This window comes from Diplotaxodon limnothrissa, linkage group LG3 (genome assembly GCF_057381915.1).
Source record: "Diplotaxodon limnothrissa isolate DT_005_m linkage group LG3, D_limnothrissa_male_GT1.1, whole genome shotgun sequence".
Classification (NCBI taxonomy): Eukaryota; Metazoa; Chordata; class Actinopteri; order Cichliformes; family Cichlidae; genus Diplotaxodon; species Diplotaxodon limnothrissa.
The window spans coordinates 34,270,687-34,297,878 of NC_140598.1; the positions used below are offsets into that span (position 1 = coordinate 34,270,687).

Consider the following 27,192-nt stretch of genomic DNA (forward strand, 5'->3'; position numbering starts at 1 on the left):
TGCACAATTTATTTTTGCATTTCAAGTTATGAAAATGATTCATTAAACATGTTTGTGGTTGTTACAGTAAAAAATATGACTTTAACTCTAACTGTTTTGTCTCATTTTAAGTCAGTTCTTTTAATACAAAATCAAAAAATAAATTCAGACATGTGAGGTTCCAGTTTAGATTAGGGAGACAGACACTATAAAGAGTAGGCTTTAAATGTTTCTTTTTGCTAAAGCATATAGTTAGGTCTGGATCAAATGACTCTTAATACAGCTGATTATAGACATCACGCAGTGAGTGTTTCTTCATCATTTACCATGCATTTATGTATTACTCGTTATTTAATTATTAGTTAATATTCATGTCTGTGTAAATGTGTTGCTGAACAACCGTTGTCAAATACAATTACCGTATTTCCCGGACTACAAAGCGCACCTGAATATTAGCCGCACAAGCTAAAATCAGGGGAAAATCCTGTTTTGTACATACATTAGCCGCACCTGACTAAAAGCCGCAGGTGTTTCAATGTTGACTTATCATATGTAAGAGAATATGCACAAAGGGAATTGTCAGGAAAGAGATGGCTGTTTGGAGACACCCCTTTTATTAATATTTTGAAAAACAAGTTATGGGTACATATTTGCACATGTAGTACATAACAGTAACCTACAGCACACCAGAACAATAGATTCGGACTACCTTTTAGGCTCAGGTGCAGTGACACGGCTTTAACAAGAAGAAAAGTCAGTCATTCACCATCTTTCTCTTCTTCCTGCGCTCTAAAACCACCAAAGTCCTCTTCTCCAATGTCGGAAACGAACAGGCTCAGGATGGCTTCGTCATCCACTCTCCGCTTCTCTCCTTCGTTGTCACTTTCAAAACCAAAGAAATCCTCGTTGTCAGTGTCAGAGTCGAACACCCTCAGAAGGGCCGTGGCGGTGTCCTCCTCTCCATCATGCAGCAGTCCAGCCCTTCAAAATCCGTTGGTGATCGTGGATGTTTTCGCACTTTTCCACGCTGTCAGAATCCACCGGTGGAGTTGGGCATAACTTGCTTTTCGCAAGTTTATCGCCGCTCGTCATCCACGCCTCCCGCTGAATGCGTAGCGCTACTTTGAAGTTTGTTTTTCGCGCTACTTCGTACGGCACTACGTTGCCTGGCGGACGGACACGTGACTAACATACCACTCTTGAACCCCGATCCTTCCGCCAGGCAACGTAGTGCCGTACAACAGCGGAACAAACAAAACAAATCGTCTTACGATATCACAAAAATCATGGACAATCCATAGAAAAGCCGCACCTGACTAAAAGCCGCAGGGTTCAAAGCTTGTGCAAAAAGTAGGGGCTTATAGCCCGACAATTACGGTATACATGATAGCCTGTCATTTTATGATAGTTGGAGCAGATCCTTCCACTAAATGGTACGCAGGCGGTCAAAGTACACACTTGCCTTATTCACGTTCAGCACAGCCGAAGATCCTGTAGCGTGTTGAACGCAGGTGCAAACTCACTCAGAGAAACAACCGGTAAGTGTGTGATGTTACTTAAATACAGTTTTGTTTTAGTTTTAATGGTGGTTCTTTATTGTAGTTCTAATTTGATAAATTGCAAACTGGTTTTCTTGTTTTATAAACTGTGTTAACTCTATTTGTTAGCTAAGTTTTCATTATATAGAGAATACTATATTTTAAGTTTTTCTTCTGTTAGCCATCATAAAAATAGCGGCCAACCAGTACAGCTTTCTTTTCTTGAACAGGAAGTAGTTTAATGTCAGAATCGAAACACTTTTCTTCTTCCTTGTCTTAGGCTACCTTTATTTTTGGTGTTGACTGTGCTGGACTTTGTGATCAAGCGTATAACTAACACAAAATGGCAGTATTGGTAAGTTGTCTTTTGTTTTGTTTTGTTTTTTGATTGACTAATTTACCCTTTATAATCCAGTTTAAGGTATATTTGTTTTTGTTGATCAAAAACACAGATTGCCAAAGGAAGGTCTGTGGCAGAAAAAAAAGGAAAACAAAATAATTAGCTTTGCAATAAAAGCATTTTTTTTAGTGCACAGTCTACATCAGTATTCAAATTGGTATTTTGTTTCATGTCATTGGCTAAATTTTACAAGATGATCAGTATTTTTTGTTCACCTGTTATTGGTGATCTCAGCTGATATTTTTACTTGTTTATGCTTTTTGCTGTCTTAAAATCATGATATACTTTTAAGTAATTAAAATTTGGTGGCTTTATATTCTTTTTCGAGAACTCCAGGATAAATTCCCAATGTGGTCAACTCACTTTGAAACGTCAACCATGCGCTTTGTTTTTTCACCACACTGTGATCCTACTCCTTCTGACAGATATAAGGACAGGTAACATCTACACAAACGTAATCAGCTAAAGTAAATACTTTACACAAAATATATCCTTCTTGGAGGTCTGTGTATATTTTATAATATATTTTACAATTTGTTAGGTGTATAAAAATATAAATGAAACTGAGCAGTCAAGCTTCAGCTGCAGATAATCTAAGAACATTAGATAAACATGACTGTGAGATACAAACTTTGTCCTGTCCTTTCAGGTCAGTCTCAGACAGTAACACCATCTCAAACAATAATCACAGTAGTTGGTGAGGATGTCATCTTACCATGCCACCTTGACTCTGCGTCAGACGCTGTTTCTAAGATTCTGGAGTGGGGGAGACCTGACCTGGATCCCAGATTTGTCCATGTGTGGTTTGAGGGTCAAGACCATCTGGTTAATCAAAACCCATCTTACAAAGGAAGGACATCACTGTCCACTGAGAAACTGAAGCAGGGAGACCTTTCACTGAGACTCACTAGAGTCAAACACTCTGATAATGGCAGATATAGATGCTTTTTTCCCTCGGAGCACAAAGAATCTATCATTGAACTTCTTGTTGGTAAGTGGACATTTTTCATTACACTGTGAGATACAGATGAATGACAAATAATTGTCCCTGTAGTTAGGACATCCAATGCCTTTATTATGCTGTTGGGACTGTATGGATGCAAGGGTTTGAATCCAATTGTGAATTTACAGGGAAGGGTCACTGTCACTGTTCATATAAAGCTGTTTTATATGGGATTACCTTTATTAAGTGATTACACATTTCTATCCTGAGACAAAAATGAACACCTATGGAAGATTTTTTACCATTGAGTTAGACAGGGATCTCCACAACCATCATCAAAACACCAAATGACAGTATGTGTTATTTGGTGTAATAACTGAAGGTGTTTATGCCTCTAGTTTACGTCAGTGGAGTTCAGATGGTGCTTGGTGGCCCAACTCCTTGCTCATTTTTCTTTTATCACACCCCAGTATCGCTACCCTTTATCAACTACACTGGAACATGTTTTGTTTTCGTCTCCAATAACAGCTGAAGTAAAAAAAAAAAAAAGCCTGCTGGAGGTAAACTATTGGCAGGAGTAAATTATTGGAACATCACATGGCTGTTCTCACGTTGTGGTTGAGTTACCAAGTATGTTACAATTAGAGGAAGTGAAGTATTGGTCAGCTTTGAAAAAAGCAGTCAAAGTTTTTTCCACACTGATTAAGACGTGTTTTACTGCTGATATCATTAATCAAATACACTGTTCTGTGAATGCATTAACACTTCTTATCTTTGCCATCCTCAGGTTCACTTTCCTTACCTACAGTAGCAGAAGTCAACATAAACAGGAGTGCAGTCGCTTTACAGTGTAAGTCTGCAGGTTGGTATCCAGAGCCTGAGCTGTTATGGATGGACAGTGATGGAAACAGCCACTCTGCTGGACCTACAGAGATCCTCAGAGGTCCTGATGACCTCTATACTGTCAGCAGCAGAGTGACTGTGGAGAAGAAACACAGAAATACTGTCAACTGTATAGTCCAACAAAGGGATATCAACCAGAGCAGAGAGACACAGATGCATGTTTCAGGTAACGTTTTCTTCTGAAATTTGATTCAGTCTTAAGATGTGTTATGTTACAACCTCACTGATTAAAAAAATCTGAAGTGTAATATTTAAATGTTATAGTTAAATAAAGTCAGTTTTTCATAATTATTAAGACTTGCAAAGAAATTAAATGCAAATCTAAATTCATTTAAAATTTGATATAAGAAACATTTCTATTTTCCTAAACTGAAAGAACAATACTGGATAATTGATATAATGATAAATTCAAACTGTTACAGACTGACTTTGTCTGTATGGGGCATGAGAGGTGTAATACAAGGGCAATAGCACAAGCTGTTTATAAGCTCAGACTACAAACAATAAAGTGTGCGTCAAAATCTATTTTGCGGTTTTTAAAAATTCTTACAGCTTTACATGATTAAATTAAGTAGGAGTGGAAAAGGAAGCAAATTAATCTCCAGGGTCTCCAAGGCCAAAACAACAAACAAAAACTCCAAGGTTCACATAAAAAAGAAATGGCAGAGAACCCCTACCAAACTTCCACTAACTTCTAAATACCATGACTAAATCGTAAATTTGGCTTCCAAAGCACAAATCAAAGAAAGCAAAAACAGCACTAATGTTTCCCAGGACTCAGTAGCCAAAAGACAAAGAGACTAACACACTTGCTGCTGGGGGGATTATGCTGCTCCACACGTGATCTTGATGCTGCTCAGCTGTGTCAATCAGGTGTAGGAACCTGGAACAGAGAGCGAGGGAGAGAGCAACTCTCTTGCAGGAAGAGGCCAAAAGGTCAGTGGATGTAACACAAACCAATCCAATATCTGACAGTTGATGAAGTTACTTCATAATTGATGTTTGGCATTAAAGAAAACCACCCAGTGAGGCTGAGTATTTCTGAACTGAAGAGGGACGAGTTTTCCAGTCTGTGAAACATTGACTGGCTGTGATCTTCAGACCATCTGGCAGCAGTGCCTTAAAAATTGTCTAGATTTTGAAGAGAAAATAATTTTTGTGGTCTGAAACAACTCTGAAAACCATTTTCAGTCAACACAGTTCATTTCTGCATCAAAATAACATCTGAGCTCATTAAACATATATTGAAGAGACGTGGGAAACTGTACTGCTGTTTTCAGCACACAGTCCAAAGTAATGTAAAGTGATGTATGTGGTAGCTTGGACATCTGTGAAAGCCAGCCAGTCGGTACATAATGATACATACTGGTTTTGGAGTAACATCGGCTGCCATCAGCTGCCGTCTTTGTCAGGGAAGGTCCTTCATGTTTCAACAGGTTCTCTTTGTGGTATTTCTTTTAAAGTATAGGCTCTAAGTGTCTCATAAAATGATTATCTGTTTTATTTACAATTTGAATGCATGTCTGAGCATTATTGGAAGTTATTATGAATTTAATTATCTTGTCTTTTTAATTTTAGGTGATTGTGTTGCAGTTCCACCTTCTTCTGCCCTCCGCGTCAGTATTATTTTGGCAGTTTTTCTCATTTGTACTTGTACAACAGTCATTGTTCTGTGGATATGGAGACAAAACAAAATCAAAGGTAATCATATTGGTCTATCTGCTAGGTGTCACCAAATCTGTACTAACTCAAGTTTTTAACAACTAAAATCACCTTGATTAACAACTTAATCAAGGTGTGTGTACCATTGTTCATCAGACAACTTTTACATAACTAACTCTGTACTTATGCAGAGAAAAAGAGGCAAACTGAGGATGAAGCTGAGGAGAAAGAGAAAGAGCAGCTGTTGGCAGAAAACAAGAAGTCTGAAGAACTACAGCAGAAAGAGGAAGAGCTGAAAGACCTGGAGGAGCTGGTTAATATACTGATTGAACAGGAAAACGAACTGAAGAAAGTAAAAAATGTACTCAAACAACAAAGGGATGTGGTGGATGGTGAGGTGGAGGATATTGAAAACAAGCTTCAGTCAGTGGATAAGAACACAGAAAGTGACAGAGCAAAGGGATACATGGATCTGAAAGAAATAATAACAGAAAGCAAAAACAAATTAATAGAGAAAAAAGCAGCAAATTCAAAGCTGCAAGCAAACATTGAAAACCGTCTTCTTAGAACACAGCACATACATGATAACATGACCCAAAGAAAACTGGAAGTCAAGAAACAACTGGCAGAGTTACAGAAACAGAAAGATGAGATTAAGAAGACACTTAATTTAGAGCAAAATCAGGAAACTTTAAACATTTAGAAAAATTCTCAAACCTCATGTAGAGAGGTTTGAAAAGTACTTCTTGTATCTGCTGATGGTACGTACCGCCAGCCTGTCCTTCCATGATGGCTCATCTCATCCCCTTCTCCCCTTGTTTCTCAGGTGTCTGCTAGCTGAGGTATTCACTAAGCACATCATCTGTTGTGTCTTCCTGATGTACTCATGGATGTTTGTTGTCTCATCCTGGACGGTGGTTCTGCCACTCATTAATGCACGGTCACCTTTCTTTGGTTTAGCATACAGACTCAGGGTGATGGATTTGGGGTGAATAGGAATTAGAATAAGAATAGTTTATTAATCCTTAATTAAACTATGTGCGTCCTCCTTCTCCAAGATAATAAGAACAGTAACAGACTGAAATTAAATAATACAATATATAACAAAGTTACAAAATATAAGAAATAGCTCTAATATATAACAATATACAGATTATAAATATCCAGAATATTACAGGGATTAAATATGTATGGTTTTACTCTAAACTGTAAAGTGTAACTGAAACCCCATGGATGGTAAAGAGCTTCCTTGTCTTGATGTCAGTGGCTTTTATCTCTGCCTTTGGCCAGATTATTATCCCACCAGAGTACCTGATCACAGGTGAGATACAGTGTGTAGGTGTTGATTGCCTGGATCTTGTTCTTCCTATTCAGCTGACTCTTCAGGTCTTACCTGACTCTCTGCAGGTATTTCCCTGTTACAGCTTTCCTGGCAGCCTCTTTGAGGTTCCCATGTGTATGGGCTCAAACTGTGGTCATAAATATGTTGTACTTGTAAATCAGAATGTGTAGTTGTGAGTTTTGTAACCTTCAAATGAAAATATATGAAAATATGATGTTTTTGCATCTATAAATTAGAATTTGTGTGTGTGTAAAAAAAGATTTGTGTTTGTAAAACATATTTACACAAGTTAGATATTTTTTTGGTAAGGTCTGTTTACATATACAAAGCAAAAAAACTATGTGTAAAACTCACGTTTCACGGCTGCGTGTAAGTTTCAACTTACAAGTACGAATTTTTACCCGATTTTTCGTCTTTTCTTCAATTTAAACTCCAGTTTAAATTTATAAAGTCATTTCCACCTCATGTTCTGTCAAATATTTACATCGTCTCCAAGATCCAACTGTGATAAACATTGTTCAGTCAGTGTGATTGATAATAATAGGACAAATGATCATCGATCAGTGTGTAATATGCAGTCCTGTGTAATATAAATATATACATACACACACATACAAACACACACACATATCCCCAACTAGCCATCCTCTCTGAGACTGATTCAAGACTTATGTTATTATTGGGTGACAGCATCTCAAAATACTATCACCCTCAACATCTTCTCAGATCCATTTCATGCAAAAACGGAGCAAAGTAAAAATCTGTGTTGTTTTAACCCAGTGTTAAGTTAGTCTTTTGATATTATGTGATATTCAGTTACATCTATTGGTTGTTTTGTTAGAACGTGCCCTACAATAATTGCAAGTTTTACAATGTCACTGATTTACGCCTGTTTCACGACAGTCAACTGGGGAGTAAACTCTGGTGGGAGGGGCGGTAAACTCACATGGCCTGTGGCAGTGGCAGAGTAAGCTTGTGTGAGCCAGCCATGATATCTGTACAAGCAGTAGCCTTAAGATATTCACTATTCATTCTCCTGCTAGTGGTGGAGGAGAGTTTTCTTATGGGGAAGAGGCCCTGCTGTCCTGCCGTCTTAATGGTGCCACTGAGAGATTAGAGGCGGCTACATATTCTTCTGGAACATCGAGTTTTGGACCCAAGTAATCACAGACACGTTTCACAATTTATTCAGGGTCTGACAGCAGTTCACCATCTGTGTCCAATATCTAATACAAATTTCTGGATTGGAGCATGTATGTTCTTGAGAACTGACCATGTCCTCCCCACACCAGGAGAAACCATAGGGTCCTGATGTATCGGAGATGTAAAAAAAAAAAACACTCCTGTGAAGAGGAGGCCAAATCCATCTGCCAAAACAGCAGCGTTTGCAAGAGACTCAACTTTTTGTTCATTTAAATTAAATACCACATGCTCTAGCAAGCATTTCTTAAAACCCCCCAAAAGCACTAGAAACCTCAGCTGTGCAAAATCTTTGACTTGCTAGCCTGACACCATTTATCAAAAAGCAACCTTTTTTTACGTGCAAACTTCATATATATCTGGTTGTCCCTTTTCCCACAATGTCAGAATTTCTCTTGGTACGCTTCAGGCACCAATTCAAAAGCAAGCAATACTGTAGCCTAACCACGTCATAATCCAAGCTTTGGTCCACACAGAGGCTAGCACACACCTCCTGAGCTTTACACACAAGCCTAAACTGCAGCAGCAAGGCCCAAACCTCCATCAGCCAGTTCAAAGCCTCATTACATCCTCAGCCAATGGTACGGCTCCACCTGGAACTTACATAGGTACAAACAAAGAGAACGAATAACGCCACCCTCAGGTGTGAGGAGCACAAACAACACACAACATCATGACCTGGGCCATAACAGTTATTCTTTGTTAAACTAATATATTGGTTACATCTTCTGAACTGCTTGAGTCAGATAACGGGTCTTGTTTATCTTTGGTTACTTGATATTCTAAAGAATGATACAGACCTCGACACAGGCTTCATTTGGACACGCCCCATTTACACATGCCTCAGAGCTTCAGTGTCAGACGCAACATCATTACCCCCACCCATTGTCTGACTGGTTGACCTAGCAACGTGCAGCAATAACCCCGACTGTATCATCTGTAATCAGAGAGCTGTAAAATACTATTGTATATCAAAGGCTGTGATTTTATGATAGTTGGAGCAGTTCCTTGTACCAAAGATCACACAGACGGTCAAAGTTCACACTTCCACTTTTCAAGTTCAGCACAGCCGAAGATCCTGTGTAGCATTTTGAACGTAGGTGCAAACTCACTCAGAGAAACAACTGGTAAGTGTATAAAGTTACATAAATATGATTCTATTTTAATCTTAACTGTACTTCTTTTGTTGTAGTTCTAATTTGATAAACGTAAATATAAAACTAGTTCTCTTGATTTATACTGTTGTTCGAGTATTTGTTCACTAAGCTTTCATTAAATTGTGTTTCTTCTGTTAGCCATTGTAAAAACAAAACTCTCAACCAGTTTTTTTCTTAAGTGGGCAGCAGTTCAGATCTCTTTTTACTTGCTTGTCTTAATCTGCCTTTACTTTTTGCTGTTAATGTATCACCAGTGCTGGACTTTGTGATCAAGTGTATAATTATCACAAGACACCACACTCACACACAGCAAGAAAAAAAGACCAAATGAAAAGGGGGAAAAAAGATTGCACCAAGGGGAAGATCTGTGGTTGCAACATACACTGAACAAAAATATAAACGCAACACTTTTGTTTTTGCTCCCATTCCCCATGGGATGGACGTAGAGACCTAAAATTCATTCCAGATACACAATATAACCATCCCTCCCAAACAGTGGTCACAAATCAGTCCAAATGTGTGGTAGTGGGCACATCTGCCATATTGAGATAATCCATCCCACCTCACAGGTGTGCCACATCAGGATGCTGATCTGACATCATGAGTAGTGCACAGGTGTACCTCAGACTGCCCACAACAAAAGGCCACCGTGGAATGTGCAGTTTTGTCTCACAGCAAAATGCCACAGATGCCACAAGCAATGAGGGAGCGTGCAATTGGCATGCTGACAGCAGGAATGTCAACCAGATCTGTCGCCCGTGCATTGAATGTTCATTTCTCAACCATAAGCCGTCTCCACAGGCGTTTCAGAGAATATGGCAGCACATCCAACTGGCCTCACAACCGCAGACCTCGTGTAACCACACCAGCCCAGGACTTCCACATCCAGCAGGTTCACCTCCAAGATCGTCTGAGACCAGCCACCCAGACAGCTGCTGGAACAATTGGTTTGCACAACCAAACAATTTCTGCACAAACTGTCAGAAACCGTCTCAGGGACGCTCAACTGCATGCCCGTCGTCCTCATCGGGGTCTTGACCTGACTCCAGCTCGTCGCCGTAACAGACTTGTGTGGGCAAATGCTCACATTCGATGGCGTCTGGCACGTTGGAGAGGTGTGCGCTTCACGGATGAATCATGGTTCACATTGTTCAGGGCAGATGGCAGCTGAGAATGTCCCAGTTCTTGCATGGCCAGCATACTCACCGGACATGTCACCCATTGAGCATGTTCGGGATTTGCTTGACCGGCGTATACGACAGCGTGTACCAGTTCCCACGAATATCCAACAACCTCGCACAGCCATTGAAGTGGAGTGGACCAACATTCCACAGGCCACAATTGACAATCTGATAGACTCCATGCGACGATGTGTTGCACTGCATGAGGCAAATGGTGGTCACACCAGATACTGACCGGTTCTGGGTCCCCAGACCCCCAATAGCGCAAAAAACTGCACATTCCAGGGTGGCCTTTTGTTGTGGGCAGTCTGAGGTACACCTGTGCACTACTCATGATGTCAGATCAGCATCCTGATGTGGCACACCTGTGAGGTGGGATGGATTATCTCAATATGGCAGATGTGCCCACTACCACACATTTGGACTGATTTGTGACCACTGTTTGGGAGGGATGGTTATATTGTGTATCTGGAATGAATTTTAGGTCTCTACGTCCATCCCATGGGGAATGGGAGCAGTAACAAAGGTGTTGCGTTTATATTTTTGTTGAGTGTATTTTCCCACAAACCTCAAATAGGAATGGAAATAACACTGTTGGGAAATGTTGCAATTAAGATAATTAGTGTTTCCCTGCTGATTTTAAATTGCATTTGGCACTAACAACAGAATAAAAGGCCTAGAGCTGTGACCCCAAAAAAGCAATTAAAAGTGGAGCCGTAAGACAAGAAAAACCTGTGCATCTATGTGCCATTGTATAGCTACAATACCATGATAACATATTAGCTAGATACTGGATACTAAGGGTCTTATGATACAACATTTGCTGCCAACTGAGGATATTGCACGGAATATCACACATTGAGCAGTTTTGGGTTTTTTTTCGAGACCTGCACCCGTTCGATCCTATCACTAAGTTATGTGGAATGATCTGTTTTATGTTGTAAATTGTTGCTGACTTAAGAGAAGTAATTAGCAAATTCGCATTTTTTTAAACAAGTAATCTCACAGACCTTATTTTACTTTTTATTGTTTCACTACTCATTTCAATGCGGTACTTATTTATATTTACGCACTTACAGTAGTAACCAGAATAGCACAAATACATTTGACTAATTTGACTGCTGATTGTATTTTAGGGGAGCTGTCTCTACTGATATAATATGGTCTGTGGATCTAGGAAGTGTATGCACAATTTAAATTATGATAATTCACTGAATTTTTAACTGATCTTTGACAAAATGCTTACTACTGAATATACAAACTTGATATCACAGTAATTTAATATTTAAGGTCAACTCACTCTGTGCAATCAGGTTTGAAGTATGTTCTTCTTCCATGGTTCTTTTCTTTCTATTTCCAGAGCACCAGGATGTTTCCCCAGTATGGCCAGCTCATCTTGAAACCTCAGTTATGTTGTTTGTTTTTTCACCATGCTGTGATCCTGCTCCTTCTGATAGATATTAAGACAGGTAACTTCTACACAAACCTCAACTAATTTGAATACTTTAAACTCAATATAAAGTTAAATGAGGTTTGAAGATATTTCATGATTTTGCACATATACATCAGCACAATAGAAATAAAATGAAACAATCAAGAGTCAGCTGCAAAGAATCCACAAACATTAATGTGACTGTAAGATATAAACTTTGTCCTGTGCTTTTCAGGTCAGTCTGAGACAGTAACACCATCACAAACAATAATCACATTAGTTGGTGAGGATGTCATCTTACCATGCCACCTAGAACCTCCATCAGACGCTGTTTCTGAGATTCTGGAGTGGGGGAGACCTGACTTGGATCCCAGATTTGTCCATGTGTGGTTTGAGGGTCAAGACCATCTGGTTAATCAAAACCCATCTTACAAAGGAAGGACATCACTGTCCACTGAGAAACTGAAGCAGGGAGACCTTTCACTGAAACTCTCTATAGTAAAACACTCTGATAATGGCAGATATAGATGCTTTTTTCCCTCAGAGCACAAAGAATCTATCATTGAACTTCTTGTTGGTAAGTGGACATTTTTCATTACACTGTGAGATACAAATTGATGACAAATTAAAGGAAAAACTTTAACACACAGTAAAGTGATCCTTACAAAGATGTCTCTGTATATGCCGTGGGGAGCATTTGGCTGTATAGTTACATGAAACTGTTGCAGTTAATATAAAGCTGTTTTAAGTAATCAACTTTATCCAGTCCAGTCTTTGCTGGTTTTTTCCATTATTTTATCACACACCAGTCACTTTGTCCTTTACCAACTACAATGGTGCATATATTGTTTGATTTTTGCATTATATGGCAGGAAATAAGAAGGTTGATTCTATGCAGGTTTTGAATATTTTTGAAAATAATTTATCTTAGCTTTCCATCTTCATCCTAATAGAGCTTTGTACACTATGACCTTGTGTGAAACTGGCAATAGCACCATGGCAGTTTCTTGAACTGTGACATTTTCTAGCAACAGTTCAACCTTTATTTTCCAGCTGGAAATAAACAATTTGCAGAAGTAAATTATTGTTAGAACATATAACTCTGCTCAGTACGCTTGGAGGGAACCTTTATCCAAACTGATTAAAACATTTTTATTGCTGATATAATTGACCAGAAACACTGTGCTCTGTAAAAACACATTCTTCTCTTTGGCATCCTCAGGCTCTCTTTCATTACCAACAATATCAGGAATCAACATAAACACTAGCAGGGTGGTGTTACAGTGTGAGTCTGCAGGCTGGTATCCAGAGCCTGAGCTGCTGTGGTTGGACGGTGAGGGAAACCTCCTCTCTGCTGGACCTACAGAGACCCTCAGAGGTCCTGATGACCTCTATACTGTCAGCAGCAGAGTGACTGTGGAGAAGAGACACAAAAACAGCTTCACATGCAGAGTTCAGCAAAGGGATATGAAACAGAGCAGAGAGACACACATATGTGTTTCAGGTAAATTGTATTTCTTTTAATCTTTAGAAATATAAATAACAACAAAATTTGATTTTTTAAAAATGCTATAGTTAATTGATTGCACTAAAAAGATCATTATCAAATCTTGAAACTGAAAAAAGATGTTTCCAAATGGACACAAGCGACAATATTTAAAAATCTCTATAATTTAAAAAGAACCCAGTGGAACATCTGGCAGTGGATGTTTGGACATAATTGTTTGTTTGTTTTTTAAATACCAAAATACCTCCCTATGGAAGGGGTGTTTTTTTGTTTTGTTTTGTTTTTTTCCACTCTGAAATATTGGCTGTGATCTGAAGACCCTATGTTATGTGTACCAGTTCAAGGATGACCCCAATCCAGAATGCTGAAGGCAGGAATCAAACTCGAACAGGTGCAGGGAAATCTGAAGAATATATAAAGTCCAAAACCAGAGAGTGGGTTAGGGAATACAGAACAAGAGAGCTCTGGGTAGGCCTGGAAACACTGGGAATACAAAGCCTGGGAATACACAGCTAGCACGACACAACATTGAACAGATGGAGACAGACTGAACACTACAGACATACGGAGGTAGAGGGATGTGAAAATAACAACACAGAATACCTCAGTTACCAAAATAAAACTAAATATAGCTAAATGTGCAGACAAACATACAAAGACAAGACTGGATGAACAGAATGGGAACACAAAAAAGAATTTACTAAATAAGCCCAAGGCTCTCCAAAATTTAACTTAACATGAAATAACAAAACCATAAAGAAATTATATAATGCATCAGGCAATAAACAAGACATGCAATACACGTAGGAAACTAGATAAACCATCACTGCATTAAAAATTGTTGTTAATCTGTAGTGAAAAGGATCAAGAAAAAACACTTTTCTAGTCTATTTGAGCACTCAGAGCTCCTTTTACTACAAGGCTCCTTCATCCAAACACACTTTCATGCAAACAATTTTTTAAGATGCAACAAAGCACTTTGTTTCACACTTGCACACACGCACACACTCCTAATGGGTGGAGGCAAAAAGGACACTTTGACATGTAGACTGGAGTAGCCAGGGACTGAGCAACCAACATTGTGATTGGTAGACGACCCTCCTAAGTCTCAGTTGCCCCAATTCGTATGTTCGTTAAGAATATGAAAAATATATTTTTTAATTTCAAATCTACAGGAAACAACCTCCTCTGATTCCATACACTTATACAATTGCTTCTGGCATCATTTTTATTAACTCAGATATGAAAGACAAGAAATGTTTTTTTCTCTTATTTGATTTTTTTTTAGACATTATTTATAGAGCCCCAGAATTTTGGGGAAACAGATTTTTGTATAAATTTAATTCCGTTGTCTTTTTCATTTCAGGTGATTGTGTTGCAGTTCCACATTTTCCTGCTGACCGTGTCAGCATTATCTTAGCAATTTGTTTCATATTAACTGCAGCAGCTATTTCTGTGTGGAAATGGAAACAAAACAGATCAGGTATCTAACTCTGGTAACTCTTAATAATTTAATGTGAATAAGCATTAGTGACCTTTCCAGTGTACCTACTGTATCATGATAGATGGCATTCATTTAAAAAGCCCCTGATCCTAGATGCATGGCCCAGAATCTATAGCAATGAAATGTCAAAAAAATCTGTTTTGTTGAAGGGTAATTTCTAATATTCTTTATTTAATGTCCATAATCTTCCTTCAAACCATATTAGAAATGTTTTAATTAAATTATGTGACACATTTTTTTCTGCCAATTTCAACAAAATAACTATTTATGCGTTTACACAGAAAGAAAGAGACAGAAAGTAGAAGAGCTGCTCGTGGCAGAAAGGAAGAAGTCTGAAGAATTACAGAAGAAAGATGAAGAACTGAAAGACTTGGGGGAGCTGATTAATATACTGATGAAACAACAGATTGACCTGAAAGAAGTGAAAGATAAACTCGGAGATCAAAGCAATACATTTGCATCTGAGGTGGAGAACCTGGGCACGCAGTTTCTGGAAGTGGATAAGATCACAGAAAAGGACAGAGCAAAGGGATACATGGATCTGAAAAGCATTATAACTAAAAGCAAACACAAATTACCACAGCAAAGAGCAGCATATGGAGAGATGGAAACAAACATTGAAAGACATCTGATTAGCATGCAGCAAGCATGTAATAAAATGAGAAACATAAAAACAGAAGCAGAGAAACAGAAGGAAAACATAATTTTGCAACTGCCAGAGATAAAGAAACAGAAAGAAACTATTCATAAGAAATCAAATTTAGTCAAACCAGGAAACCTTAAACATTTAAATACAACATATACAACTACTTAAAAAAACAACTCAGGTGCTAAAACAAACACACACACATATTATAGATGTACTGTATATAAGATAAGATAAGATAAGATAACCTTTATTAGTCCCACACGTGGGAAATTTGTTTTGTCACAGCAGGAAGTGGACAGTGCAAAAGTTATGACGCAAAAATTAGAATACAATAAGAATAAATACAGTACACAACTGTACAGAATAGAATAAAATAATATACTATATACAGTAGAATAAAATAGAATAAAAATATACAATAAGATAAAAATAGAATACGAATGCTATATACAACTGAGTAAAAATACAACGATGCCAGAAAAGATTATTGCACTTAGTGTTATTGCACATGTGTGGATGTGTGTGTTTGTTCAGTTAAAGTCTTTGTTGTGGAGTCTGACAGCAGTGGGGAGGAAAGACCTGCGAAATCTCTCCGTCCCACACCTAACAATATTAACCTAACAATATTTTTTTATTTGAGTAGAGTTAAATAAGATGAATGCAACTTTAGATGTGGGGTTTTTCAAATACATGAAGGTAAAGTTTGAGCTTTCTTTTTTTTCAGCTTGTTTGATTAAATCTCTAGCAAGAGCCATTTGCTCTTTTGGTGAAAAGGTTTAACTGAATAAAAAATTTAATATCTTTTTGCATTTTTCTGATGACATTTTCTGAAGGCAGTTATTTATTTATTTATTTATTTAAAAACTGTGCTGTAATAGAGAAGAAATCAAAGTTATCATCTTGTCCAGATTAGATCTCATTTATTTCTGTGCTGCAGTTCAGCCATTCAGTCATGACTCAACACATAATGCACATCACATTACATCAAAAGGTTCTTCAAAAAATAAAACTATACATTTCATAAACACAACAAATAAAGTTACATACTATAAAGTATTCTGGCAACCGTCAGTGCTACCTCTGGGCCTTCTTGTTTATAAACGAGTAAGCTGCTGATAAAATGAAGAATAGCCTGTATCCCTTTGGGGTGAGAAAATCATGACATATAATTTTCTTAGGTCAGATGGAAAAGATATCTGATCCTTAAATGGCTGAATGGGTCTAACAGAGCATGATACAGATGTATAACATGCTTATAAAATACGATGTAATGCAGCAGATAACTTATCACAAAATATATAAAGCGTATAAACAGCAATATGAAACAAACACATAGATAAAGCAAAAATATTTCATGTTTAACTGAAGAAACATAAAACTGAAGTTAATATGCTTGACGTTTATTTTCAGGGATATTTTGGTGCGAGTGCTTACACACTTTAACTTTTTAAATGTATACCTTTTCACTGCCCAGTGCTAATTTATTTATTTAACCATTGCTAATTATTTTAAACTTTTCTAACAGCCTTCATCAAGAAAGAGCAGTCTGTGTCTTCACCTCCGCTCTTCTATATATCTCTGAGCTGGCACTTCTTCCTCTCCTCTTCCTCACACTGTTGAATTTGTCCTGGTGTATCATCAAGAGTAGAAAAACCTTGTGTCTGGGCACCTCTCGCCTTGATGGATTTCTCAGTCTCTCTTGACTCTGGCAAAGTAAACCAACCATGGCACTTAACAAAAAATAGCAAAAGTTACAGTGGTCCTGAGAGGCCAAAAGGAGTGCAAGAAAACACCATCAAATTAAAAACACCACAAAACACAACAGAAATCGAAAAAAGATTACAAAGAAAGAAAACAAATAGAAAAATGCAGCAAAAGCTAAAAGAATAAACAAATCAGTCACTAACTTGACAAAGCTGATGCGGAAAGTGTGGTAGTGGATAATTTTGTTGCAAAAATGGCTGAATGCTCAAACAGCATGACGAAGAGTAATGTCAGGGTTCCTGGGTTGTGACCCAGTGTTTTCAGTTCATTCATGTTCACTGTTTATTTTCCACATGTTCTACTTCCTATGTGTCAGATTAGGTTCAGCTGTGTTCTCATTGTCAGTCAGTCCGTCAAATAGAACTCACATTCTACTTGCTTTAAAAGCCTCTACTTTAGAATGCACACCGTTCATGCTGTCTGAACACTGGCAGAAAGCTGTGGAGGACAGGAGGGCCATGATGCTCAGCTGAATATCACTTTTACGGTCCTCCACAAACATCGGGATCATTTACACTAATGATAATGTTAGTTCAGTTATTTTGCTGCCTTATCTGGTTATATCGGTGGTGCTAAAAGGACGTTTTTTATAAGGAGAAACGAGCAGAAAAATAGTAGTTTATTCGGATTAAACCTGTGTTCTAATCCTGCATCTTAGCACACATGTGATTTCCATGTGTAAAAACTGCAAGTGTCCAGAGTCAAGACAGACTGAGAAATCCACTGCTGCATGATGTTATCTTATAGATATATTTCTCTTTTACTTTTATTATAAAAAGAAGTTTTATTTTTATTTATTGCATTTAGAGGGCAGGTGACCTCTAAAGGTCCTCTAAATTGGAACTCTAAATTGCATTCTATATATATTCTAATGTCTTAAGCCACAGTTATATCTGTCACATTGCATGTCTACTTCAGGTTAAGCGAACATCCAACGGTTATATTCACAATAACCACAGTATCTACCAGCATATAAAGTAAAACTGTATTGTGGTATAACTGCTAAACTATAATAAACCACTACCTTAAAAAACAAAAATTGAAGCTCTAATAGGAAGGCAAATATAAGTTTGAAATGTTGAAACATTTTAAGAATAGTAATTCTAAATGTTTGTTGCTTTTCAAGGTTTCTTTTTTGTTTGTTTTAGTCTTGATATGTCATAAATTCATGAACATATCAAATCAAATCAAATCAAATCACTTTTATTGTCACATCACATGTGCAGGCACACTGGCACAGCACATGCGAGTGAAATTCTTGTGTGCGAGCCCCACAAGCAACAGAGATGTGCAAACACAACAACACAAACGAGCAAAATACAAGAATGGCCAACCTGAAACTAATAAATATATGTACAATATATAATAGTGTATGCATTTCTGGATGTGTATACTAAATATTTTCCTACGTGTGTGTGTGTGTGTGTGTGTGTGTGTGTGTGTGTGTGTGTGTGTGTATGCACATTTTTACAAATTAAATAGTTAAAAAAAAATTAAAAAATAAATAAATAAATATAATAATAATAATAAAATATATAAAATATACAGAGTTGAATATGTGCAAAACAAGTGGCATTTATATACATTGTGGAGTGCATAATGTTAAAGTTCCAGTAGTGTATATATCTGACAAATATGCTGTTTTCTATATTCCATTGTATAAACTGAATCTGAAAATGTATTTTTATTATGTTTCTAATTAATACATGTACATGTCTTCTAAATGTATAATTAATAGATCCACATCATACAGGTACAAATAAAGAGACACATGGGCTAAAAAATAAGTTTATACAGGACAGTGTATTACATGCCCAATATAAGAAAACTGGCCATAGAAGTTACAAAAAGTTATGCAACTGCTCTTCCAGAAGTCACATGTATTGTAACTGAAGTCAACGAGTCAAACATAAATGCAGCTGCCAGTATACTATATGAAGATAACACCTAATAACACCTATAGCAATTAACATAATAAAAATGGCTCTTTGCTGTAGTTAAATAGCACTTAAAGTTGACCTTTGCAAATTGGGTTTACTATAATATTCACTTATTATTTATTGGACTCTGTTAAGTGCATGCCCTGCCTTTTGTATGCAACAGATTTTAAAATTAAAAACAAATGCTAAATAATTATCGAATACCTTTTAACTAAAACACACATGTTTTGATACGGTGGAATTTTAGATAAACTTAATCTTTAATCACTTCTTTCCTATTTCTTTTTTTTTTCCATGTCAGACATCTGCCAGTAAACATGTTCAACTCAAACTCATCTGTATTGAGAGCTGAGTTGTAAGTGTTGTAAGATACACGTAGCTCTTACTTCTAAGCTGGTGGCTTAAGAGCAACCAATCTTGAATAGATGAAAGTAAATGCTAAAGCAACATGAAAAGCATGAAAATCAGAAATCTATTCAACCATCACTTGGATGGATCATTTCAGAGTGGTTTAGAAGCGCATCATAGTGCAGAATCAGCACTTTTAATCATGTTCAGTGATCTTTTATTAATTGTAGATTCCTACTTCAAAGGTGATCTTGACCCTCTGAAAAACACATTTGGTATTAAGCGTGGTTTTTGACAATATCTTTACATTTAAGAAAGAAAATGCTGATGTCAGAGCTAGTTTTTACCCACTGAGGCTCTTAGGATAAAACATAAAATCCAAATCCAAATGCCTGTGCATTTGGATTTGATTGTAATATTTTATTTGTTTCAGTCATTAAATTGCTTCTGGTTGTACCAAGAAGTTAAAGAAGAGAGGAATTTGTATCTTTGTTCTAGCTTCCCGTAAACTTTGGAACAGCCTGGCCTCCTATTAGGACCTCACCAACACTCAGTAACACTTTTCAAAACCTGTTTCAACACTAATTTTCATGCCTTGGCATTCAATCTAGACTGAGCCTTCACATTTCTTTTTAGTTTTTTCTTGTGGTTATGTGTATTGTGTTGTTATTATTGCTTTCATGATATAGTTGAACAGTATTTTGGTCAGTATTGTTTTTTTGTGCTTATAAATGAACTGACTTGACTTGGCACTGGATATTTTAATTTAATGTAATTTGTTTTATTCATTGTCAATTCATAACAATCATCATCTGGAGGAGCTTTCTTACTAATTCCACTTCCCCAGCAAGTGGGGCACACCCTGAATAGGTTCGTGTCTATTTCAACACTAATATAATGCTCTTTGTGTCCCATTGTCAGTCAACAATCAAGCAAATCAAAAATATAAATATATGTCAAATACAGAACACTATAAATTATGATATCATGATTATCATCATATTTTAAGATATATATTTTCTATAAGTTATAGAAAAATATATAGTTTTCCTATATGGTTTTCCTAAATAAAGTAACAATAATAATAATAATAATAATAATAATAAAATGTAAAATGAGTACCTCATTTCTTTTTCTGTTTTGTCTCATTGTTGTAGGTATCCATTTGTAGATGAGTTACCTGAACATTTTCATACACTGAAACAGATAAAAAAAGTTTTGAAATAAGTAGTATGTGGTGACAGAAAGACATTCTCACATAAAAACACTCACTCTTGGTGATACTGTGTTACAGCTTCCTAATTTTACAATTAGTTCACTGAGACTCAAAACTTCGCAGGAGAGATGAGTGTAAGATTAATAAAATAAACATAAACACTCTTACAAACACTTTTACAATACTCACCAAAAAGACTCAAAAACAACACAAACTTCCACAAATCTACTACAAACTGGACCTTGGAACAATATGCTTATTCGCACACCTCAGTCACATGGTCACTGAACACATCTACATTATGCTATATTTGCAAATTTTACACCTTGCACATGTCTTTGGCTTGTCTTCTCTACTAAAACCTGACCATAACCTGAACCTGGTATTCAATACCTACTGCACAATCATCTCACTTTACTGCAATTGCACATGACCACGTTGTTTTGTTTGGGTTTCCACTGGCGTGGAATTACCAAAAATAGAGAGGGCATAGCCTAATATATGAAACAAGAAAATACCGCCATGTAATCCCTTTATTTCAACAAAGTAACTGTATTCTGAATACCACCTTTTTAAACTGAATAGATTTACTCATATTTTGTATTTTAAATACGTGACGTAATGTATTCCCCAACACTGTCTATTTTTTATATTCTCATAAATGCAAAATGGGGGGTTTGTGGTGAAACGGCATTTTGGTACGCTGTATACTGTGTATGTTGTTGTATACAATAAAGACCTTGAATCTTGAATTTATAAACTACTCACCTGTTACTGACATGACAGCGTAAGAGCTTGCTACTAGGTGGAACAAAATAAAATAAAAAGAAGAACAATAAATAAAAAGTTAAAGAACAAACAGGTAATCTTACATTAATAAACATCCATTTAATAATTCCAAAAATTATTTCTCTTTCTGCCTTGTTTTGCTACTGAACATATTAATCTATTGTTATTATAAGTGCTTTACTGCACATCCAAACTGAGCAAAAGACTTCTTCTGATATCTACCTCGATGAACATCATATGAATTAAATTGTATTATTTAATTTTCTGTTCACCTTAAATTATTGGCACAATAAATAAGTAAATGCACAAATATAGAAAGAAAGAAACCTGTGTGTTTCTGGCAGTAATGTAGTCCAGCCACTATTATCACATCCACAGCCAAAATGATCAACATAGCAGGCAATATGATGGAGAGTCCAGTGGACCTGGATGGAGAGCTCTTCTGTTCAGTCTCTTGATCATCTTGAGGTATTGTCTCCTGAGGTGTGGGAGCAACATGTGCTGCTAACACAATAAATATACAATATTGTATTTTGTTAATTTTTGTTAAGTATTTCAAGATGATGAAATGGATAACAATCGAATCTATATTCCCTTGACGTGAGTGAAGACAGTGTTAGTTTCTCACTAGATCAACTAAATCAATAACTCAAAAGAAACTGCAATGACCTTTTGCACAGTCATGGTCAGCAGACGATTCATTCTAATAATTCTGGAGATAGGATTGTGACGCTGAAAAACTTGTTCATGCATTTATTACTTCTATGCTGGAGTAATTCATTATTATCAAGATGTCCTTAAAAAAATCCTCATTAGAGCGTTTCCCTCTCGGACTAAAGGCTTACTTGTTGTTCCTAGAGTATTTAAAAGTAGAACAGGAGGGAGAGCCTTCAGTTTTCAGTCCCCTATTTTGTGGAACCAACTTCCAGTTTAGGTTGGGGAGACAGCCTCTCTACTTTTAAGATTAGACTTAAGATTTGGGCTGGATCAGTTGCTCCTGAATCCACCTTTATTTACACTACAATAGGTCTACACTACTGGGGGATTCCCATGATGCATTGAGTATTTCTTCTTTACTCACCTTTTCCACCCTCTATGTGCTAAATACACCTTTCTTCGAGTTAACATTGTCCTGGTTACATTAGTTATCTAACTTATGTTAAAAAAATAATAATAATGATGAAATATTATCTCCACTTACTCAATCATAATCTATGCTAAATCTGAACATTATATAGTAGGACATGAAAGAGTGAAAATTATAATTATGGTTGAAGGCTGATGTTGATGTTGCACAAAGCAACACTGTGCCTTACAAAACTAGAGCTTTACAAACCCCAAAGTGTGGCTTTATTCTTGAATAAAATTCAGTTCAAGCATTTCCTTAGTATGCCTGATATTTTATATTCTTACATGCAAGCAGAGACTGCAGAGACCTGTTTTAAAACTTTAATTTTCTTCTAGCACCACTACACAAAGTTTAGAATATAGCAAAGAGACTATTGCGTGTATATTTGTGCATTGCATTTGCTCAAATGCAGAACTGTATAGTTTATTTGAAAATATTATGCATCCATTGTGCTAAAAAAATGTCATAGCTCACCTGTCACAGCCATCCAACTCTCTGGTGATTTCCCTTGAGATTCAGAAAAGCTGCACTTGTACAGTCCTTCATTAGACTTGGAAACATGGGGAATGGTTATCTTTCCTGCATATCCAGTTTCCAAGTAGTGACCGTCCTTGTAAAAATCAGGTGGAAGACTGGAAGGCATTCCTTTTTTTCTACAGCCCAAAGTGACAAAATCTCCCTCCATAAAAGGAAAAGCGGGAATCTCCAGGATCACATCTCCTCCTCAAAAAACAAGAAGATTTATAATAAAAATGAATACATTGACATCCCCCCTGACTAAAGTTAAGATGGCTGTAAAAACACATTTAACTCAAGTCCATCTTGATTTTTGAGTCTTAGTAGCATGTTGAAATTTTGGAAAAATGTGAAGTTAGTGGTTAGTAAACATACCAGTGATGGTGATGCTGACAGTCATGCTTTTCTCTCCATCTTCATTTTCACACCAGTATTCTCCACCGTGTGACTTAAAGGCAGGTTTAATGTACAAGAATTTTTTTGATGTTTCCCACTGAGTAGAATTTAAGCCAAGCTTTTTGATCACTCTCCATTCTGCTGGGCCATGAAACCCTGAGCAGTTTAATGAGATGGAGTCATATTCAAAGAACTGCAGTCTATTTGGATGAACATGAAGATAAGCTCCTTCTGCTGCACACACACAAAAATAAGTAAATGGATAAAATTAAATAAAAAAATGACTAGATGAAGAGATTGATATCTACTCTTCAAAAAAAGTGAATTTAATAGGGACCACCCACTTGCAAGTACAGTACAATAAAAGTGCAATATACTTTTTTTTCCAAATCATTTTCTTAGAAAATAGAAAGATAAGCCATGTCTAGTATTTGTAATTGTTATATACACTAACCGGTCACTTTATTAGGGACATATGTTCAACTGCTCTTTAACAAAATGGCTAATCAGTCAAATCAACAATTAGAATAGAAAACAAAATGATCTGAGAGACTTTGAATGTGGCATGGTGCCAAATGGGTTGTTGTGAGTCACAGATTTATCATAGATAGACATTTTTTTCAAGCACCCCTTGATTTCATGATAGCACCCTTAAAGTAACAATACAAATAGTATAATAGCAATTTATGTTGGTATTGTTTTTCTGACCGTTACATTTTCCCAGCTTGAAGGGAGTAAAGGTTGGAATGAAAATCGGGTTTAATGTGCAGTGTCATGATGGCACTCACACCGAGGCATCACTGATTCAACAACAGGTTTGTCATTACATTCAACCAGGCACAAGCAAAGTGTACCTAATAAAGTGACCAGTAAGTGTATTCTTACAGACATTTGTCTCTGTTAACAAAAGTTTGTCTTACATTCTTTAGCATACATACAATATTTATGGTCTTGAGCTATAAGCAGCAACAGCATTTTCACCACTGTAGAGACAAAAAAAATGACACATTACAGATGTCTTTATATGTAAGACATGGAATCTCAACAGCAAAAAATACTAATACTACTGCTGCTAATAATAATAGCAATAATACTAGTCTGGCTTTTATATACTTTTAGTTCAGTGTCCAGCTGACAGCGATCAGCAGAAGCAATTTAAAGTTACCAAATGATCTGGTTTCTTTAAGGCAACAGAATTAACACTTGCATCATATAAAAATCGTATTAATCACTCAGTTTAAATTCACATGCACTGTGCTTTATAAATAAATGTGACTTCTGAAAAAAGCATTAACAAACCGCTTAATAGACACACACATCCATGGATTTTATTTGAATGTTGATTCAGATGCAAATGAGGATCAGTACTCACTCAGTTTGATGCAGAGCTCCATATTGTACCTCACATGGGCCTCACTATTTAACTGAATACAAGTAAAACGTGACAGGGTAGTACTTCCCTTTTTCTGTGCAGCATAGAAGCCACAGCTACATGTGGGGGATTTTGTTTTTTGTCAACCTATCTCTTGAACTGTCAGAAGGAAGAGCCACTGTTACTTCACACAAGACATACAACAACAACAATCTTTATTTATAGAGCACATTTAAAAACCAGCGGTATACCAAAGTGCTTAACATAAGAGACAGAGCAGTAACATGAGTATTATAAGGCCTTAGCAAAGTCACCTCTAGACTTCAGCTGAGATCTAAGCTGCACCAAGAGTAACTGAGTAGATGATCTTAATGCTCTGGCAGGAACATACGATTTAAGGAGTTCCTTAAGGTGGCTCGGTGCTGTGTTGTTGGTAATTTTAAACGTAAGCAGCAGTATTTTAAATTGGATGCGGTATTTTATGGGTAGCCAATGCAGGTCAGCTAGAACAGGAGTGATACAGGCAAACTTCCCAGTTCTGGTCAGAATGCGTGCTGCAGCATTTTGGACTGTCTGCAGTCTATGAAGGAGGGCAGAATGAAGACCAAAATAAAGTGAGTTGCAGTAATCCAGCCTTGAGGTCACAAAGGTGTGGATGAGCTTTTCCAGGTCCTTATGCAGAACATACTGCCTAGCCTTAGAGATGAGACGGAGTTGGTAGAAACTAGATCTAACTACAGCAGACACTTGTTTATCGAGTTTGAACGAGCTGTCAAGCAACACGCCCAGATTGCTAACAGTGTCAGAAAGGGAGCTGGTAAGGGAACCAAAGGCATCACGAAGTTAGCCACGAGGAATGTTGCTGCCAAATACCACGATTTCAGTTTTCTTATCATTTAGGATAAGAGAGTTTGCTAGGAGCCATTCTTTGACCTCGCGCATGCACTCCATAACGCGGCAAATCTCCGTTAACGAGCTACCGCGGATCGCCCCGTGCGTGGGGCTGGACAGCGTCAACACGTTAACGAGCAAACTGTGCTAACGCACTAGTTCCCACCAATGTAATTGAGCATCGCGTGGCACATCTGATATACTGTTTTACTTTTTTCCATGACGCGCTTACCTTCAGGGTCATACGTCACATGAAAACCAAAATAGTTCCAAACGCCAGATCTGAATGAGGGTGGGGGAGGTTCAATTTCGGGTAGCGTTGAGGCAGTTGCCATGTTGCAACGAGCTTAACTTCTGTCTTGCTAGCTTGCGCTGCGCTCAGTGGATCTGCGCTCGACAGTGCAGGCTAGGCGGAGTAGTCGAACGCAGATCCACTGAGCTCTCAACACAGACAGCATCGTCAGAATAAAAGTTGATAAAATAAATTAAAAAATTTTGTATTGTTCGATACATATGCGTACCGAACCGAAAGCACTGTATTGAACAGCTCAATACCGATACATGTATTGTTGCACCCCTAATATATATATCTATAGATAGATAGATAGATAGATAGATGATGTTCCTGGGATCTGCCGGAGCCACACTCACTTATATATAACGTAGGGTTGGTTAGCATGGTGGCCTAGCCTAGGGACGCTTAGTGGTGATGATGTAGTAAGTAATGATGCGAAGAATCATGAACGAATGGTTCAATACTCGAGAATCACTTTTGAATCATTCATGAGTCAGTAACTCAACTCCAACTGACTCACTGACTCATCCCTCTTGCTGTTAGTTTCATTCTTAGAAATATATCTAGCTTATAATTAAAATTGTGGAGAAAAACACAACATCCAGTATCTTAACAAAAACATTTCTGCTCTGAAATGGAAGAAAAAACCCTGAGTAGAATCTCACATCAAGACAATAGCTCCTCGGTTCACAGTAGCATCGCTCTGCTAACATGCTAACAACACATTTGAGCTACTCACCCCCTCCCTTCCTGTGCTGATTTGTAGGGTACGCGAATCACTCAGGACTCACTAACTCATTCCCTTCCCGTGCTGAATCATAGTGCGAAGGAATCACTCAGGACGCGCTCACCCCCTCCCTCCTGTGCTGAATCATTGCACGAATGAATCACTCACTCACTCACCCCCTCCCTCCTGGCTCACAGCTTCTTCTTCTTCTTGGTTGGCACCAATGTTAAGGCGCATTACTGCCCCCTGGCTCACAGCTCAGTGGACATTTAGATGAGAAAATATATATTTGACACATTTAAGGAAAATACTAATAAAATAAAAATAAACAAAATAAATGTTCCCTATAGAATTTTTTTTGCTCTTTTTTGTTCTATAAAATAGTTGTTTTCTTTTAGAATCACTCATCTTA

General features: G+C 37.2%; 3 protein-coding genes across 3 annotated transcripts; 2 read left to right on the top strand and 1 right to left on the bottom strand.

Moving 5' to 3' along the window:
- Window positions 1–2,529: 2,529 nt before the first annotated feature.
- Window positions 2,530–6,128, top strand: LOC146635499 (butyrophilin subfamily 1 member A1-like). The gene is made up of 3 exons (XM_085350149.1): window positions 2,530–2,908; window positions 3,648–3,929; window positions 5,617–6,128. The coding sequence occupies exons 1-3, from the start codon at window positions 2,530–2,532 to the stop codon at window positions 6,126–6,128; spliced, it is 1,173 nt and encodes a 390-aa protein (XP_085206275.1).
- Window positions 6,129–6,682: 554 nt separating this feature from the next.
- Window positions 6,683–17,017, top strand: LOC146635500 (uncharacterized). The gene is made up of 9 exons (XM_085350150.1): window positions 6,683–6,832; window positions 7,609–7,691; window positions 7,811–7,927; window positions 9,160–9,208; window positions 9,733–9,739; window positions 11,973–12,314; window positions 12,960–13,241; window positions 15,030–15,398; window positions 16,923–17,017. The coding sequence occupies exons 1-9, from the start codon at window positions 6,683–6,685 to the stop codon at window positions 17,015–17,017; spliced, it is 1,494 nt and encodes a 497-aa protein (XP_085206276.1).
- A 3,555-nt stretch (window positions 17,018–20,572) lies between these two features.
- On the bottom strand, window positions 20,573–24,889 carry LOC146635501 (low affinity immunoglobulin gamma Fc region receptor III-B-like). The gene is made up of 7 exons (XM_085350575.1): window positions 24,868–24,889; window positions 24,416–24,478; window positions 23,475–23,729; window positions 23,058–23,306; window positions 21,782–21,958; window positions 21,434–21,466; window positions 20,573–20,646 (listed from the first exon to the last, which is right to left on the bottom strand). The coding sequence occupies exons 1-7, from the start codon at window positions 24,887–24,889 to the stop codon at window positions 20,573–20,575; spliced, it is 873 nt and encodes a 290-aa protein (XP_085206701.1).
- Window positions 24,890–27,192: the final 2,303 nt, after the last annotated feature.

Bases quoted from the DNA above. Each gene is read 5' to 3' on its own strand.
- LOC146635499 (XM_085350149.1), top strand. From the start codon at position 2,530: ATGACTGTGAGATACAAACTTTGTCCTGTCCTTTCAGGTCAGTCTCAG. The intron at 2,909-3,647 runs GTAAGTGGACAT...TGCCATCCTCAG, and splicing joins TATCATTGAACTTCTTGTTG to GTTCACTTTCCTTACCTACA. The intron at 3,930-5,616 runs GTAACGTTTTCT...GTACTTATGCAG, and splicing joins GACACAGATGCATGTTTCAG to AGAAAAAGAGGCAAACTGAG.
- LOC146635500 (XM_085350150.1), top strand. From the start codon at position 6,683: ATGTCAGTGGCTTTTATCTCTGCCTTTGGCCAGATTATTATCCCACCA. The intron at 6,833-7,608 runs GTATTTCCCTGT...TTGTTTTGTTAG, and splicing joins TCTTACCTGACTCTCTGCAG to AACGTGCCCTACAATAATTG. The intron at 15,399-16,922 runs GTAATAAAATGA...CTTTTCTAACAG, and splicing joins GATTAGCATGCAGCAAGCAT to CCTTCATCAAGAAAGAGCAG.
- LOC146635501 (XM_085350575.1), bottom strand. From the start codon at position 24,889: ATGGAGCTCTGCATCAAACTGA. The intron at 23,307-23,474 runs GTATGTTTACTA...TTGTTTTTTGAG, and splicing joins TGTCAGCATCACCATCACTG to GAGGAGATGTGATCCTGGAG. The intron at 21,467-21,781 runs GTTTCTTTCTTT...TGTTCCACCTAG, and splicing joins TTACTGCCAGAAACACACAG to TAGCAAGCTCTTACGCTGTC.